This window comes from Equus przewalskii, chromosome 4 (genome assembly GCF_037783145.1).
Source record: "Equus przewalskii isolate Varuska chromosome 4, EquPr2, whole genome shotgun sequence".
NCBI lineage: Eukaryota > Metazoa > Chordata > Mammalia > Perissodactyla > Equidae > Equus > Equus przewalskii.
In genome coordinates, this window is record NC_091834.1 from 78,756,085 (window position 1) to 78,773,459 (window position 17,375).

Genomic DNA, 17,375 nt, shown 5'->3' on the forward strand with positions numbered 1-17,375 from the left:
AGCCATGTATATTTGTGCATGCATCACATTAGTTGAACTTTGTGACCTATGACTTCACAACTCTCTATATTTCTAAACTCTATTTCAGTAAAGACTTAAAAAAACTAGGGGGAAAAATATAGGAAAACTGAGGGGAGGCTAGATAGACTCTGGGGCTAAGTAAAAAGTTCACTGCCTTTCCCCATAAGTATCTCTTAGCCTAAAGAAAGAAAAAAGGCCACACGAGCACAATAATTGCATGGTAGTCCTCTGGTAAAATAATAGATACGCATATTTGGTACAATTCTAGCTCAAAGCTAGGAGCAATCAAGACAGACGTCATAGAGGAATTACTGTTCCATTTGGGAGTATAAAAGAACACACAAGACTCACAAGGCAAAAACATGAGGAAGCGACTGAGTGATAAAGATATGAGGCTGCTGGAAGTGAATAACCCCAAGAGCAGCACCCTAGAAAAAGGCTCACAATTCTGACGTTGACATTCTTACCATCACCTTTGCTTCCCAAGCCCTTCCGCAAGCTTGATTGTTCAGCTTTTTGTTCTCTGGATCCAACCTCAGTCAGTTTCCATTGCTTGCACCAAAAGAACTTCAACCAATACAAATGCTCATTATATTTTCTGCCATGTCAATTGTCTATCTCATCCAACACTAAGGAGAATACCCTGTGGACACTCACTTTTGAGGGTTAGGAAAAGGAAGAGAACTCTACAATTGAGACCAGAGCCCAAGGAGACAGAAGAAAACCAGAAAGGTGTGACGTACTACATTCAAGATGGAGAGTGTTTCAGGAAGCAGGAAGTGGCCAACAGTGCCAAATGACAATCGAGAGGTCAAGCATAGTAAGGACAGAAAGGCTATTGCTTGGTTTAACAACCAAGAAGTCACTAGAGATCTCAGCCAGAGAAAGTTTAGGTAAGGGCAGACTGTGATGGTTTGAGGGACAAAATCTATTTGAGAAATGGGAGAAGACTTAAGTGAGCCAAGATTAGGCAAGATCAGTTCAGCTAGAAGGGACACTGTGTGCAAAGGCAGGAGGGATGAGGATATGGCCAGGTAGGTTCAAAAGAACAAGAAAGTGGGAAGGTTGTGCTGATGAAGGAGACCAGAAATGAAGACTACGGACAGACGGTGAAAGAAGGTGTTTTGCTGAGGAGTTTGTCTATTATTCTACAACATGCAGTAAAAAGATGCTTTTAAGCCAGGGAATGACATAATCAAATTTTCATACCCTTGAGTAAAGAATAATCCCCCTCTATCCAGCTGTATACATTCTGGAGAGGACTCATGCGACTCAACATGTGGCCAGGTGTCCTAACATCCAACCAAGAAATGAATTAGCTTTAAAAATACATCTTTAAACCAGAGTAAGAAGGGACTGAAAATGCTCTTAGCTGGAACCATGTTTCAATTTGTGATTAAAAATCCTTTTTGCTGACAGATGTCCTTGAGACACAGGACATTTTAAGGAAATGCCCAAGGGAACATCTCTTCAGATCAGTAGAGCTACCTCCAGGAGAAACCTTGACTTTTTTGGGTTCAGTTGACATTTTTCTATCTTTCTCATTCAACTAACAGATTTTATAGTTTAGCAAAGATTCACAATGACTATTCTTTGTGAACCTTTCAAGTAGCTTCTTGAGAGCTTAGGGACCTTAAGAGAGTATGTATTGGGAAAGGACTAACTGAATTTACTTCATTTCAATACATTTTTCTTTAGCACATCTTAACAACTAGCATATACGTTCTCCAATATCAGAGTCCCTATATTCTCAGTGGGTGGAGAAGATGAATCAGATGATTTTTCTGGAGAGAAATCTACATCCTTCTTAGTAGCATTTTCCAGTGTTTTAATACACTTGAGGTTGCTTAATCTAAATTATTTCTCCTTTGATTTGATACTATTGCTTCCTGTCCTGCTTAGTTGAAACAAAGAACGCCCGCTCGCTCTCACTGACACAATGCTCTTTTGTATACTCAAAGATTAGAATGAGTCTTCTGTCAACTGTATTGTCCACGGACTAAATCCAGTTCCCTTTGTTTTCAAAGCGGGAAAGAATCCTAGAATTTACAATATTGAGATGATCAAACTCCCAACTCCTTATCAAACGTGTACTTGGCCTGACAGAGAACCACGCATCTCCTTCTTTCTATATAGTACTTTTTTGATAAGGCCTTTTTCAAAAAAAAGGAGAAACTGAATAAAAGACAAAGAGGAAAGTATTATCTTAATTATATACTTTTTCCCTGGTATTAGCTTGTTAAAAGATAAGAGATGAAAAGCTTTGTTATTTGCATGATGGGATTTGAGGAAAGGGCATCTAAAAGAAAAACCAAGGTGTGTAAATTATTCCTAAATCTTTTCTGATATCTCTACTTAACAATGAACCATCATATGAAGGGGCTTTTGGAATGCAGTTAACAGAGTATGCTCCCTAAAGGTAAGAGCTATTTTGTGGTACATAGAGTAATAATTTATCTGTGGCTCAAAGGGTTATTTAAACCACTATCTTTGATTTAGCCATTCTTCACCAAGGTCCCCCACTTCACATCCTATAGTAAACACTTACCAAGAATTTGTTGGTTGCTTGGTTGGTTGGTTGACTAGATGGATGGATGGACAGATGCTTAGAGAAATTAGAAACAAAAATGTGAACTTACAATTGATACTTGATGGAGGTCAAAAGAGAAAAAGGCTTGCCAACTAAAGTACTGCCAAAATTTGATAGCAGAAAATTACAGTAGTAAATGCCAGAATTTGTAGGCCATTTACTTGCCAGTCTCTAAAAACTTAGGAAACTCTCATCTTTCCATTTCTGGATGGTGCCAGGCAGAATAATAGTCTCCCAAAGATGGCTATGTCCTAATCCCCAAAACATGTGAATGTCACCTTACATGGCAAAGGGAGACTGAAGTAGCAGATGGAATTAAGACTGCTAATCAGCTGACCTTAGGGATATTCTCCAGGTGGGCCCAATACAATCACAAGGGTTCTTATATGGAAGAGGAAAGCAGAAAAGAGAGTGTTAGAGTGATGTGAGAAATAGTCAACCAGACCTTGCTGGCTTTGGAAATGGAAGGGAACCATAAGCCAAGGAATACAGGCAGCTTCCAGAAGCTGAAAAGGTAAAAATCTGCATTCTCCCTTAGATGCTCCAGAAAGGAACGCAACCCTGCCAACACCTTGATTTTAGCCCAACGAAAATCATTTTGGACTTCTGACCTCCATAACTCTAAGATGATAAATTTGTGTTATTTTAAGCCACTACGTTTTTGGTAATTTGTTAAAGTTGCAATAGGAAACTAATACATGGACAATAAAAGCTGAAATTTGATCATAAACACTAAATTTACCTTTTAAATTCCTTCTGTTACGTGTGTGGTTCGATATACTTACATACAGATTTCCTTAACAAGAGGTTTTGTGTACATGTGTGATTATTTCTCTCACATTCTTGAAGCATTCTGCTCCTATGAAAATCTTTTGTATGTAATTTTTCTCACTTTGTGTTAATTAACTTAAAGTTTTGACTTCCTGTACCATAAATCAAAAAAATTTTTTAAAGTATTGACAATGAGGATGATTATTTTGATTACTAGAATGAAGGCCATCATGTACATATCACTAACAAATTCCAAGTTCCATATACCCAAATGATGATCAGCATTATTTCTTTCATTTCAAAGTCTTCTTTGAAGATTTTGAAAGACATAGCCAAGTTTGTCACTATATTTTTCATAGCCGAATTAAAGATACTGGCCCTTTATTCATCTTATTAATGATTTTTCTTGATTGTTAGGTATTGATTTCATACTTTTCCTTGGATGAAGCAATATATTCTATCACAGCTACATCTCTGTTTTTTTAAGACTTATCCAGACAGGAAAGCATCATTATTATGCTTGATCTATTCCCCTCAGCCATAAATTATGAATAGCAGTAACCTTTATATTTCCTTACCAATACAGTTTCTATTAGAGAGGACACTGCATGAGTGGCTTTATCATGTTTCTTTTTACTAGTTTGGTTATAATAATGCCTGGCATTTATAAAAGAACCTTTCAACTGAATGTCTCATCATGCTTTTTGAAATTGAAATTAATTCTCACATCACCCTTAAAAGATAGGCATTACTCTTGTTATGTAAATAACTTGACACTGAGGTTAAATGAACACCTAAGGAAAATTACTTCAAGATAACAATAGACATCTTCAGTTTTACATCCCCTCCCCATTCCAATACATTATTCCCTTAATTATTTCACAAACATTATAATAACTAATTTAGCTTTGTTCACTCTTTGGTTATTAAGCACTATAAGAATTCTTACAGCCAAGTCAATTTTATTACTGTCAATCCATAATATATGATGGTAGGATAGAAAGGAGGGAGTTACAGATGATGTCTAAACTTGGATAACTTCAACTGCATCCTTAAACTGAAGAGATGGAATATACAATTATAGCAAAATGTTTTGGGATTGACTAATTTACAAATAAGCATTGGTATTTATATTAAAAACCAACTATCACTCTGAAGAGTGAAGATGAATTCTTATTCTTCATTTGAATAAGAAATTTATGCAGGGTCTAATAATCACCTAACAATAATTTATGCAAGGTCTAATAATAACCTAACAATTTGCCAAAATGATAAGACTCATGAAAACATTCCCAATTTGTCATTCTATATGTATGCAAACTAGTCACAAGTTATTTAAATAATAGAAAAGGAAGACAAACAGGAAAGCATGAGGTTGAGAAATCTTGGTGACACATTTTCATGTCCTCCAAAGAACTGAATGAATTCAGAAAAATAAATGATAAGATGGACAGGTGCTGGGGAATAAAGGTCAGGGCAGAGAGAGACAGGTTAAATGACTTGCTCATGCCCTCATGGTTATTATAGCAGAGCTAATATCAATACCAGAATCAATGTCTTCTGGAAGCAGGTTTCAAACTTTTCAGTTTGTGATGCTCAACAACCAACTAATGTGAATCTTGCACCTTTGACCTAAAGACTTTATTTTTGACTCATACAATACATATAATAAAAACTAGCAGGGGATAAAAGTACTTAGCTTTTCGGTACCAGTGCTGAAAACAATAAAGGTGGAATTCTTAAGCGGTTTTGGATAGCTCCAAGACACACAAGGACTTCTTTTCTTAATGCAATAACTAAAAGAGGAGGTTAGTAATGGACTTGAGGACGTTCCAACCTGCTTTTTCTGTGTATTATAAGAGATGCACTGAACATACTAGAATCTCACCCTTGCTGCAGGATCCAAACCAAGTATCATTGTGTAATTGTTGTTCCATTTTATCATTTGGTTAAAGTGACTCATTCTACTGTCTACTATAACTTTGCAGAGGAGAAATGAAACTGAATCAGGCAAGCTTCAGGAGATTTATTCATTTGTGCAGTCATCCTTCCAACATTAATTAGACATGTATTGTGGGTCAGAAACTGGTAGATACTGTTGCTGAAATGATAGTATGTCTTAGGCCTTACTTTCAACAGGAAATAGAGATATAATATTATAAGGTTCTTATACCATAGACGAAGTGTTACAGTATCACTTGAAGTTAGACTTTGATGAGTTAAAGCAACATCGAAAATAAGTTATTGATAATAAGCCAACAAAGAAGAAAAAAATAGAACCATACAAATATTCAATCAGTCTAAAAGAAGAAAAATGGGACAGAGGGAATAAAGGATATATGACACAAAGAAAAAATACCTAAACAACAGATTTAAACTTAACCATACCAATAATCACATTAAAATATAGTTTAAATACTCTTATTAAAAGGCAGAGATATAAAAAGTAAAGATCCAATTGTACGCTGCTTCAATAAACATTTTAAACAAAAACAAACAGATTAAAGGATGGAAAAAGATTTAATAGCTAACACTAGTTAAAAGAAAGCTGGGAGGGCTAAGATAAAGTAGATTTTAAATCAAAGTATATACCAGGGGTAAGGAGGGTCATTCATAACGACAAAGCAGTCAAGTAGTGAGGAGGGAATAGTGATCCTAAATATTTATGCACCTAACAACAGATCTTCAAGATATGAGAAGCAAAAAATGATATAGCAAACCCCAAATTATACTAAGATTAGTACCAATCTCTCAATAACTGATTTAAAAAACGTAGATAGTAAATAAGGATATGAAAGATGTGAACAGTAACTTGAGTTATTTGACATTTATAAAACACTCTCCTGAACAATGGAAGAATATGCAGTCTTTTCAAATGCACATGGAATATTCACCAGATGCACCATATTCTGGGCTATAAACGAAGCCTCAATAAATTTTAAAAGGATCAAAGTCATATAAAGTATATTGTCTAAGCACAATAGACTTCAATTAGAAATCAGTAACAGAAAGAACTCTGAAAAGCTCTCAAATACGTGGAAAGTAAAGAACATTTTTAATAACCCATGGGTGAAAGAAGAAATCAAAATAAACCTTAGAGAGTATTTTGAATTAGAAGAAAATGAGGGAAAAAAAATTTGTGGGATGCCACTAAAGCAATATTTAGAGAGTAGGCATTTATAGCACTAAATGTCTATATTAGAAAAAAGATTTTTCTCAAATTAATGGCTTCAGCTTTTAAGAAACAGAAAAAATATCATGAAAAAAACAAAAATAAATAAAACAAATAATAAAGTCAGAGCCAAAATATATTTTTTAAAAGTTTGCAGAAGGAACTTTATCAACCTGATGAAGTAATGTTGAAAGACTGAATGCTTTCCCCATAAGATCAAGAACAAGACAAAGATGTCCACTTCTGTTCAACACTGTACTGGAGGTGCTACTAAGTACAACAGGCAACAAAAAGAAACAAAAGCTTCTAGACTGGAAAGAAAAAATTAAAACTAGCTTTATTTGTAGACAATATTGTCTATGGAAAAACAATCTACAAGAAAGCTATGAAGACTAGTGAGTTTAGCAAGATTGCAGATATAAGGTCAATATAAAAAAGTCAATTATATTTCAATATACTAGCAATATCTAAATTAAAACTACCAAAGGAAGACTCAATATTGTTGGTCACTTCCCAAACTGATCTACAGATTAAGTGCAATCACAATCAAAATCACACTGGGTGTTTCCTGTAGACATCTACAACCTGACTTTAAAATTTATAGGGCAAAGCAAAGGACCTAGAAGAGCAAACACAACGTAGGGTTGGAGGGGGGAAAGAACAGAACAAAGCTGGAGAACTATCACTACTTGATATGACAGAGTTATGATGAAGCTCAAGTAATCAGGGCAGTGTGCTATTGGCATCACGAGAGGAAACTAAATCAATGGAACAGAACAAAGAGTCCAGAAATAGACCCACAAACATACAATTGATTTTCAAAGAAAGTGCTAAGCAAATTCAGTGAAGACAGTCTTTTCGATAAAAGGTACTAGAACTGGATATTCACATACAAAAAATGTGAATGTTGATCTATCTGAGCTCTAGATACAAAAATTCAAAGTGGAGCAAAGATCTAAATGTAAAAATCTAAAACTATAAAACTTCTAGAAGAAAACATAGGAGAATTCTGAACTTGGGTTAGACAAAGATTTCTTAGATATAGTACCAAAAGCACAAGCAATAAAAGAAAAAAATTCATAAACTGGACTTCATCAAAATCAAAAACTTCTGCTCTTTGAAACACACTGCAAACAGAACGAAAAGACAAGCTGGAGACTGGAAGAAAAATATTTACAAATCACAAATCTGATAAAGGATGTGTAAACGACATATTATGGTCTTTTCCAAACTCAAGAATAAGAAAACAAGCAAGCCAATTAAAAATTGGGGAAAATATTTGAACAGATTCTTCATCAAAGAAGATGTAGAGATGACAGGTAAGCACACAAAAAGATGTTCAACATGATTAGCATTCGTTGTTCGAGAAGCGCAGATTAAAACCATAATGAAATAACATTATCACCTATTAGAAATAAGGGATTAGCACACTGTCTGTGTCTAACATTTGTTCTCTCTGGGGCAGAGGCAGCCTTCTATTATTCTGGGGAAACTGAAATGTCACCTTCTGGTACTATAATCCCCCACATGGACCCTCCATGGAGGACACCGATTTATAACTTGCTCACCCACTTTTAGAGGTGAGAGAGTAAGAAAATGCTTTCCTCTGTGTCTGCAGTGAGGATGCCAGCCCCGTCCTCAGAGAAGGCCTGAGGCAGACTCACTGAGGAACAGCTGATACCTGTTATCAAAGTTCTCCTTTCCCTCAAAGTCGGACTTAGAATAAGTCACTCCTCTAACACTTCACGGTATGTGATTAATGAGCCAGATATAATCAATTGCTGCTAGAAGAAAATATTTAGAAAGAACTTGTACCATATATAAATCATATCTGGGCCTCTACCTGTCTGTGGTCCTGCTTCTTGTCACTGGTATGGCTTCTGAGATAGGACAAGAAAACCTTGTGAGGAATGGTTCCATGAGTGGATTAGAGCAGGGAGACCTTTTCCTGTGATTTTTAGTTTCAGAAAAGCTACACTACTTGCTAGAACCACAAAAATAATTTAAGTCTACTGCATATGGTGAGTTGGGTTAGACAGATATCAAATGCAAATGAACCTCCATTCCATTTTGCAGAAAATGCTATTAATTCACTGCCTAAAGTAGCCGTCATCCAGTGCTGGCGCTTTCAGTAAAATAGAATATTAAACTTCACTTTCAAATTGAAACAAACTCCTTTGATTATGATTTCACTAGAAGCTTCTTGAATGTTTTGATTCATACGTAGATCAAATTCAATTAATGCCTAGAACATTTTTTAAATCCTCAAATATAGATTTTGTCTGTTTGAGTAAAGAAAAGGACCAAAAGTGATTTTTATGAATTTAACTGTATGATTATTTGCTGAAATGAGAAGTTCTATGATGACAGCCTATAAACCAAGCAATTATAAACATGCTTTAAACTCAATGGGCCCTGACCACTTATATGTGTGGGATATGCAGTTAATTATACTGAATTTGGTTAAAATAATTAATGTAGCTCCTAAAAATTTTAACATAAATGAGAAAATTATAGAGAATTCAACTTAACCAGAACTACATAAATGAGAAAAACTAAAAAGGATGTACTCCAGAAAAACAAGAGGGGCAAAGAAAGAGAAAGACTAACCAGTGAATGAGAGTTCCTAAGACAGTATTTCTCTCTCAAGAAGACGGATGCTTGAACACACCACTACATCGCTTCTCTCTTGTCAAGTTTCAGAAACAAAAATCATGCATATTCTGACAACTCCTCAGATGGATCGCCTTTGATGCTTCATAAAACAGAAGAAACAGCTGGATGAAACAGGCAATTATATAAGCTAATTTTTACTTGCTACATTAAGACGTAACAAGCTGTTTGAAAGATTATAGTTCATTTCAATGAAATACTCAATACAGCAAGCCTCATTTATCTTCATATTTAAAATGTATCTGAAATTAACCAACACCTGCTGTTTCCATACAGTATTTACATTTGTAAAACAAGCATAACGACTGTCACTTCGAATTATTAGGTATGAACATCTCCATATTAAGAAATGTTGAATAGAAACATATTCAAAGCAAAAAAAAGATGAGAAAAATACAAAATTAAAACCTTAATTTCAAGAGTATTACTACTCTCAAAATGTATATCTAAGAGGTGAACAAACTTTTAACCTCTGCTATCTTGAAATATTGTTTAATCAAATTAGAAGAAAAGATGATGTTCTGGCTCCATTACACTATAAAGAAAAATAGAGTCTCTGATTTGTATGCGTCTCCATCTTCAGAGGGTCCAGTTAGTTACCCAGGAGTACACTAATTCATTCTGAAAGACTCAGTGGAAATTGCATTGCCTACAAATAGCTGTGTGTGAGATCATTATTTAGATTTTTATACAGCTATGTTCAGTAAGCCTTACTTTTAAAGTTTTTTTTGATTACGATGAACTATACACTTTTGGGTGCTGGACTGCTTAACTATTTACCTGCTAGGACATACATGCAATATGAAAAATTCCATGTTCTGTCTCCAGGTATTCCCTTAGCACCTGGTGGAGGGTTGGCCACCAATTCGAATGAAAAATCTCCATATGCCACCTCCACTTCCATAATAGGTGTTTGCATCTGCCACCTACAAACAAAATCTGCATGCCGAGCACTTGCCAAAGAACATAACCTTCAACTGCCCAATGCCTATTTAAATTTGAGCTATCATCTCACAAAACTGTATGCTATGATAGATTTTTTTCTTATTGTTGAGTTCCTAGTTCTCAACCTTGGCTGCACAGTAGTATCAGTGATACTATTTGCACCAGTGCTTCTCAACCCTATATGCACATTAGTTTCTTCTGAGAAGTGCTTAAAGTACTCCTTCCTGGTCTTACCCCAAACCAACTAAAAGAAAAGTGTGGGCCCAGAACTTGAGTCTTTTCAAACACGTCCTGAAGCGTCAGCACTGACACAAACAAAGGCACACTGGCAGCCAGAGAGTAACCTAATAAGATTTGAATCATTGTATAAAATGTACTCAATGACTGTGCATAAAATGACTTTAGTTTAAAGAATATTCAGTTCCTGCTTTATGTCATGAAATCAAACTGGCGCACACCCACAGCATGATTTGTAAAATATCGTCAAATTTCCTCACTTTATTGGGTGTAGTATTTAATGATTGTTTTAGGGCATAGACTTTGGGGCCATAAAGCCCAAGTTCAAATCTTGACTCTCACTTGCTAACTTACGGGTCTTAACCTCTGATCTCACTTCCCTTATCTAAACATGGAATGTTACTACCATCCTCCAAGACAATTAAATGGGATTGTTTTTGAATAGTGAGCAGTAATACTAACCAGTAAACCAACACAATGAGAGAGAACTAGAACTTTAATGACAAGAGAGATTTCCTATTTCACCTCGCTCAATTTATAGACAAGGGGTCTGAGATCCAGCGAGTAAATGCCTCCAGATCACACTTAACAAAGTCAGTGGAGATAGCCTTACTCAGTAGGGCAAAACTGATCAAAGAAGCCCTTCAGTGAATTGCTTGGGTGAAAACTAGTATCTGATAGATTTGTTGACGAAAATCTCCATAACGGCGGAACCTGCAGTTTCTTCAGCAATTTTCACTATTTAGAATATAAATAAGTTCTTTTCTCCTATTGCGCTGAGTTACTTTTGAACACAGTAACAAAAAGAACTCCAAAGAAATACTGACCTTTACTTTGCAAGTTTGTTGTTGGTTGTGGTACTGGTACCGTATTTCTGAAATGATTTTGTATGCATTAAAGACAGAAAATGAATAAATATATTGATGCTTTGGGGAACCAGCAAACTCATGATTTTTCTTAAAAATATATTTCTTAACCAGAAGTGATGATACATAGAATGCTAGTACCTAAATTTCCTTATCACCAAAAGGAACCAGTGCTGATTATAGACCTGAGACAGGGAGAGTACAGGGCAAGTCTGTTAATATCTCAAGTGCCAGAAAACAAAGACTGATGGGATCAGACTAAATTAACGTCATCAGTATCAGGAAAATCTGCCACTACATGACTCCTGATATGATGCAACGGGGAGCACAAAACCTCCCCTAGGTAGTGTTCTTCCCAAAAATGTTTACCTGAATTCAATCATGAAAAGTCAGTAAGACAAATCCAGAATGAAAAACGTTCTATGAAATTAGTTCAAACTTTTCAAAAATATCATTACAGTGAAGGCCAAAAAAAAAAAAAATAGCAGAGAAAAGCATTGTAAAATAAAGAAGACTAAAGAGTCAAGACAATCAAATGCAATACATGATCCTGGGTTGTATTCTGGAATGGGTTGGGGGGTGGAACCCAGCTTTTATAGACATGGGATAATTAGGGAACTCTGAATGTTGACTGCATATTATATACTATTGAATCAATATTAAATTTCCTAGGCAGAATAATGGAATTGAAGTGATGTAAGAAAATGTTCATTTCTTAGGAACATTTTGAATGTTCTTAGGAATACTTTGAAAAAATATTTAAAAACCTTCTTTATTATAAATCTTTTTAAAACCAAGCTTTTACATGCTGGAAAAATTTAAGTCTTACAGAAAAGTTGCAAAGATAGTATGGAAAGTTTCTGTATACCTCTCAGTTTCCCCCATAAATAACAGTATACACTACCATGAAACTTACATTGGTGCATTACTATTAACTAAACGCCAGACTCTATTTGGATTCCAACAGTTTTTCCATTAATGTCCTCTTTCTGTTCCAAGATCCAATGCAGGACACCATGTTACATTTAGTTGTCACACCTCCTTAGTCTCCTATGATCTGTGTGTGACAATTTCTCAGTCCTGTTTTTCCTGACCCTGAGAGTCTTAAAAAATACTGGCCAATTAGCCTGTATAATGTCCCCTAGTCTGGTTTGCTCTGATGTTTTTCTCATAACTAGGCTGGATTTATCTTGGGGTTTTCCAAAAGAACATCACAGAGGTGAAGTATGCCCTTCTCATAACATCATATTAGGGGTACATGATAGCTACACAGCATCACTGGTAGTGTTAATCTTCATCACTTGGCTACGGTAATGTTTGCATGTTACTGTTTTTCTCTTGGGTTACTTAGGTGTGCTTCTTTTCTCATTGCCCCTTTCAGTGCAGCTACGTCATACTGCCATAATACAACTCAGTTCATTTGTAACCGCTGCATTTCACACTGGGATCCCTTTGACATCCTTGACTGATGTGTGTGTGTGTTAGTTTACACACATTAAAATATATTCTTTCTGATGTACAGTTCTATGGGTTCTGGCAAATACACACATTCACACATCCAACACCAGGTACCATACAAAATGGTTCCCTCACCTTAAAAGTTCCCTATACACCCCTTTGTAGACAACCATTTCCCCCTTGGTCAATCTCTAGCAAACACTCCTCTGTTCTCTGTTTCTATAGTTTTTCCTTTTCTAGAACAAATCATACAATATGTAGTCTTTTGTGTCTGACTTCTTTCACTTGCATTTAAGTTTCATTTATGTTGCTGCATGAATTAATATTTTTAATGCTGAATAGTATTCCACTGTATGGATGTACACCATAGTTAGTTTATCCATTCCTCTGTTGAAGGACATCTTACTGCTTCTGGTTTTTAGCAATTATGAATAAAGCTGTTATGGACATTCACATACAGGCTTTCGTGTAGACATAAACTTTATAAACCCTTGGGTAAATACCTACAAGGGCAATTGCTGGGTATATGGTAAGTCTATGTTTAACTTGATAAGAAACTGTCACGTTTTATTTCAAAGTGGCTGTACAATTTGGCATCTCCACCAACAAAGATTAAGTTTCTGTTGTTTTGTACCCTTGTCAGCATTTGTCAGTATGGTCATATTTTAGCCATTTTAATAGATGGTCAGTGATATCCCCCTGTGGTATAAATTTTAAGGGCTGTGTTGCTTGTCTGTCAAATTCAAATGTTACACAAAATTTTAATTAAAAAATTTCACTTTAAAAACTAAGACCCCCAGATATATATTCATAAAGCTTTAGACTGTAGATTTCAAGTCGTGTGAGGCCTCTTCCTTCAAATTAAAAAATTTGTTGCTGTTTCTAAGTATAAAAGTAGATAAATATATGGGAACCATTACCAATAGCTCTATCATCCAGAGATGATCACCAATTTCTTCTAATTGTGGGTGTGCACAAACGTGCTCACTATAACACATCTAACAGCAGGAATGTGTGATATGTCTGAGGAACAGAAAGAAAGCCAAGCATGAAGGAAGGGTGATAGTAAGCAAGGTGCTTATAACAGGAGATGAGTTTGGAGAAAGGAGGGTTAGCTCATGAGGAGCAGGGTTCTGCGATGTTGGTGTGTGTCAAAATTACCAGGAGGCCTTGTTAAAAAAGATTGCAGTGCCCCACCCCCAGAGTTTCTGATCCAGCAGATTCAGACTGGGGATCGCATTTCTAACAATTTTCCTGGTGCTGATGCTGCTGGTCCAGGGCCCCAGCTTGCGAACCCCTCTTGGGCATGCTACACTATGATGAGGGGTCTTATTTTTATTCCAAATAAATGAGAAGACATTGGAAAAGATTATAAGGACAAAATAATGTGATTTATTTTTAATTTTAAATAGAGCACAGTGGCTGAGGTGTGGAAGCTGGATCAGAGGGGACAAGATGATAAAGGGGAAAGTACTAGGCATACTATTACTACCAAGGAATGATGGTGTCTTGAATTAGGGTAGAAGAGACGTTAATGTGAATGTATTCAGGATAAATTTAGGGAAAAGCTGACAGAATTGGCAAATAGATTGGGTATTAGGGTGAAGGAAGGAGAAACAAAGGCAATGTTGAGGTCATTGTCTTGACAAATACCTCTATGGAAGACTTTATGGGGGTGCTGATCATAAGTTCTATTTCAAAAATATTTTTAGTTTGAGATATCTGTTAACATCCAATTAGAAATACCAAGTATGTAGGTTGGACACACAAATTTGAAGCTCCCAGGAAGAAAAATAATACAAAATTGGAAATCATTAACACACAAATGATATTTATAATCATGGAACCTACTGAGGTCATTAGTTTAGATCAACAGATCTCAAACAGTGGGGATTCTGCACAGCTCCCAGGGGCTGCTGGCAATGTCTGGAGACATTTTTGATCATCTTGACTTAAGGGTGGGGGAACTACTGGCAGCTTTTGACTGGAGGCCAGGGATGCTGTTAAATATCACAAAATGCACAAGAGAGCTCCAAACAATAAATTATCCTTCTCAAAATATTAATAGTGCGCTGAGGTTGAGAAACTCTTGTATAGACAGAAAAAGCTATCTTTCTTGTTTGAAAGGAGCAAGGCAACATAATGCCTTTCTCAGACATACAAGTGATTGGAAAATATACCACTTATGTACACAATTTAAAAATTTATTAAATACATATTTGGTCAGCTGAGAAATGAATTAAAAATATCTCAAGAATTACTTTATAGCATTGGACTTAAAATGGCTATTAGTGAGAAAATAGTTACAATAAAGAAATAAGGTAAAATTAATGTAGCAATAGCTTAAATGAAAAATCCTGATTCATAAACCCATCAAACCACAGGTAGTCCCCAGGGCTCTTCTGTTAAATTATGCTACCTATCCACCTTTGTTGAATGAATAAATGCAAAAATATATAAGCACACGAATGAATGAACAATATGGCTTAGTTCTTTTAGGTATTAACAGATACATGTAAAAAAAAAAAAAAAACAGAAGAGGAAATCTGGAACGTGAGTGCAGACTCACAATTTCTGGCATGTGGGTATAGCTTCACAAAATCCCTAAAATGGAGAAACTCCAACAGTATACAGGAGATAGAAGAGGAAGAGGATTTGAAATGAATAGAAATCCCAACTTTGCGGAAAAAAATTCCAATATACACAATGATCCTAGTCTCCCTCAACTCCAGCATCACACAAGCTGTCCACCATCACCAGTAATTTTCAAGCCAAATTTCTGAAGGCTTTATCCTCTGGAAAATAGCTGTGAATGCAGTGTTCAAGTCTGGGTAAGACAGATGCACATTACAGAAGATAACTGCATAGGCTACTCATTGGAACACATCTATTTTGTAAACAAGACCACAGAAAATCTTTCACATAGAGAGGTGTTAAGATTACAAATCTACTCTAATGTTAGTGCTTTTACTGCCAGAGGAAGCTGAGTATAGTGGAGAGATACCGGAATTAGAGGATACATATATTCCAGGTATGAGGAGGTGACTATAGGAAAAAAAAAAAATGCCTTGTTAAAAGAAAGATATGTGAGAAAGACCTTCTCACAGGGAAAATGGGAGAGGCAAGAGAGATAAATACACTTAAGAGATATTCTGTAATTAGTCTAATCATAATGAACATAAAGAACAGATTACTTCAAACATAAAGATGATGCTTTTAACTCTGGACAGAAATGTTTAAATGAGAATTACCTCTCACCAAGAAGGACAAGTTGGTCTGTACCATACATACTCACTGGCCAGTGGAGTACACGTGTGAGAAAAATGAGTCAGTGACTGATCTTCTGTGAAATCCCTACACACCCAAAGCCTATCAAACGACTTTCTACGTTATTGATTATTATATTTAATAAATCAGAGCTGTAAGCTGGGCTCACGGGAAACTACAAATAAATTATTTTATCTAATTTATAATCAGAAAGTTCACACACTGCATTCCGGTCCACCTTAACTCTGAATCAAAAAAAGTTAAAATCGTGTGACCTCAGACACACAAGGCTGACCATAACTCACCCTTCCCAGTTCTTTATCTTCAAGGGCCAGGACCCCAGTGCTTTCTGTGAAGAGTTTTACTTTGACCACGGGCCGAGGATGGGTAGTGGTGAAATCTCCTTGAGTTCCCCATCTGCAATGAAGTAAAAATGATTTTCTTTAAAAGGCATTATTAATTTTTCTTTCCAGATAGACGTGTCTCCTTAGAACGTACATTAAACAATACAGAATTTTTTCTGGCTCAATGAGATTTTTTAATCTTTGCTTTTGTTTCTGACAGATGGCACAGTCAAGAAGGAAAATAACAATAAGCTTTACAGCTTGTAATAATTATTCAGCTGTTCCAAAAATTAGCACACTAGAGTACAAAATAGTGTGTGCAATAAGAAATCAGGTTAAGGTAAAGAACTATAGATGTAGCTATTGAAAACTTATTTTATTAATTCAAATACAAATTACTACACCATTTTTATGGATGCTGGGGAAAACAGCTAAGGGTTTGTTTACTTAAGAGGTGGTTTCTCAGAAAACTATTTTTACGTGTGAAGACTTCACCCTACACCTTCTAGGAAAGTCTTTACTAGATATTTTATTTATATTTTACAAGGTGGAGGTAATTAACTCAAGTCTATTACTTTATATGATCTTTTTAAAGCTCCTGTCAAAAAGAAATAAATAGGCATCATAAAAATATAAGTGTTTTTCAGTTAATTTCCCAGCACGCTCTCCTAGGAATGGAATAAGTCTGTCGACATCTGGCTTTTCAAATCATCATGACTAAATAACATGTTTTCCTGGCTTATCTTTTAATTAATAGCATCTTACCTTCACCACACGCCAATTCATTCTAGTACATTTACACACTTAACTGGCACACACCTGATATTAAAAAACCTTATAATGTTTCTCATAAGTCAGAGATCACAGACATGAGATTCAGCACAGCATGAAGAAAATGCCATTAAGAGTACACAGAAGAGGAGGAAAAGTGAGATTTAATGAAATAAAGATTTCTGTTAAAGATAAATTACCAAATAAAAATACCAATTTTCTTGTTTTGCTTTAAAAAATAATTTACCATTTTCATGACA

General features: G+C 35.5%; 1 protein-coding gene across 19 annotated transcripts in view; it reads right to left on the reverse strand.

Annotated features, from left to right (window-relative positions):
• The window catches only part of CADPS2 (calcium dependent secretion activator 2), a 496,160-nt gene that overhangs the window by 224,108 nt on the left and 254,677 nt on the right, over positions 1–17,375 (reverse strand). For all 19 annotated transcript variants that reach the window (XM_070616447.1, XM_008514417.2, XM_070616451.1 and 16 more), the window contains one exon: positions 16,306–16,417. In XM_070616447.1, the coding sequence (XP_070472548.1) occupies positions 16,306–16,417 (112 nt within the window). The remainder of the gene's footprint in view (positions 1–16,305; positions 16,418–17,375) is intronic.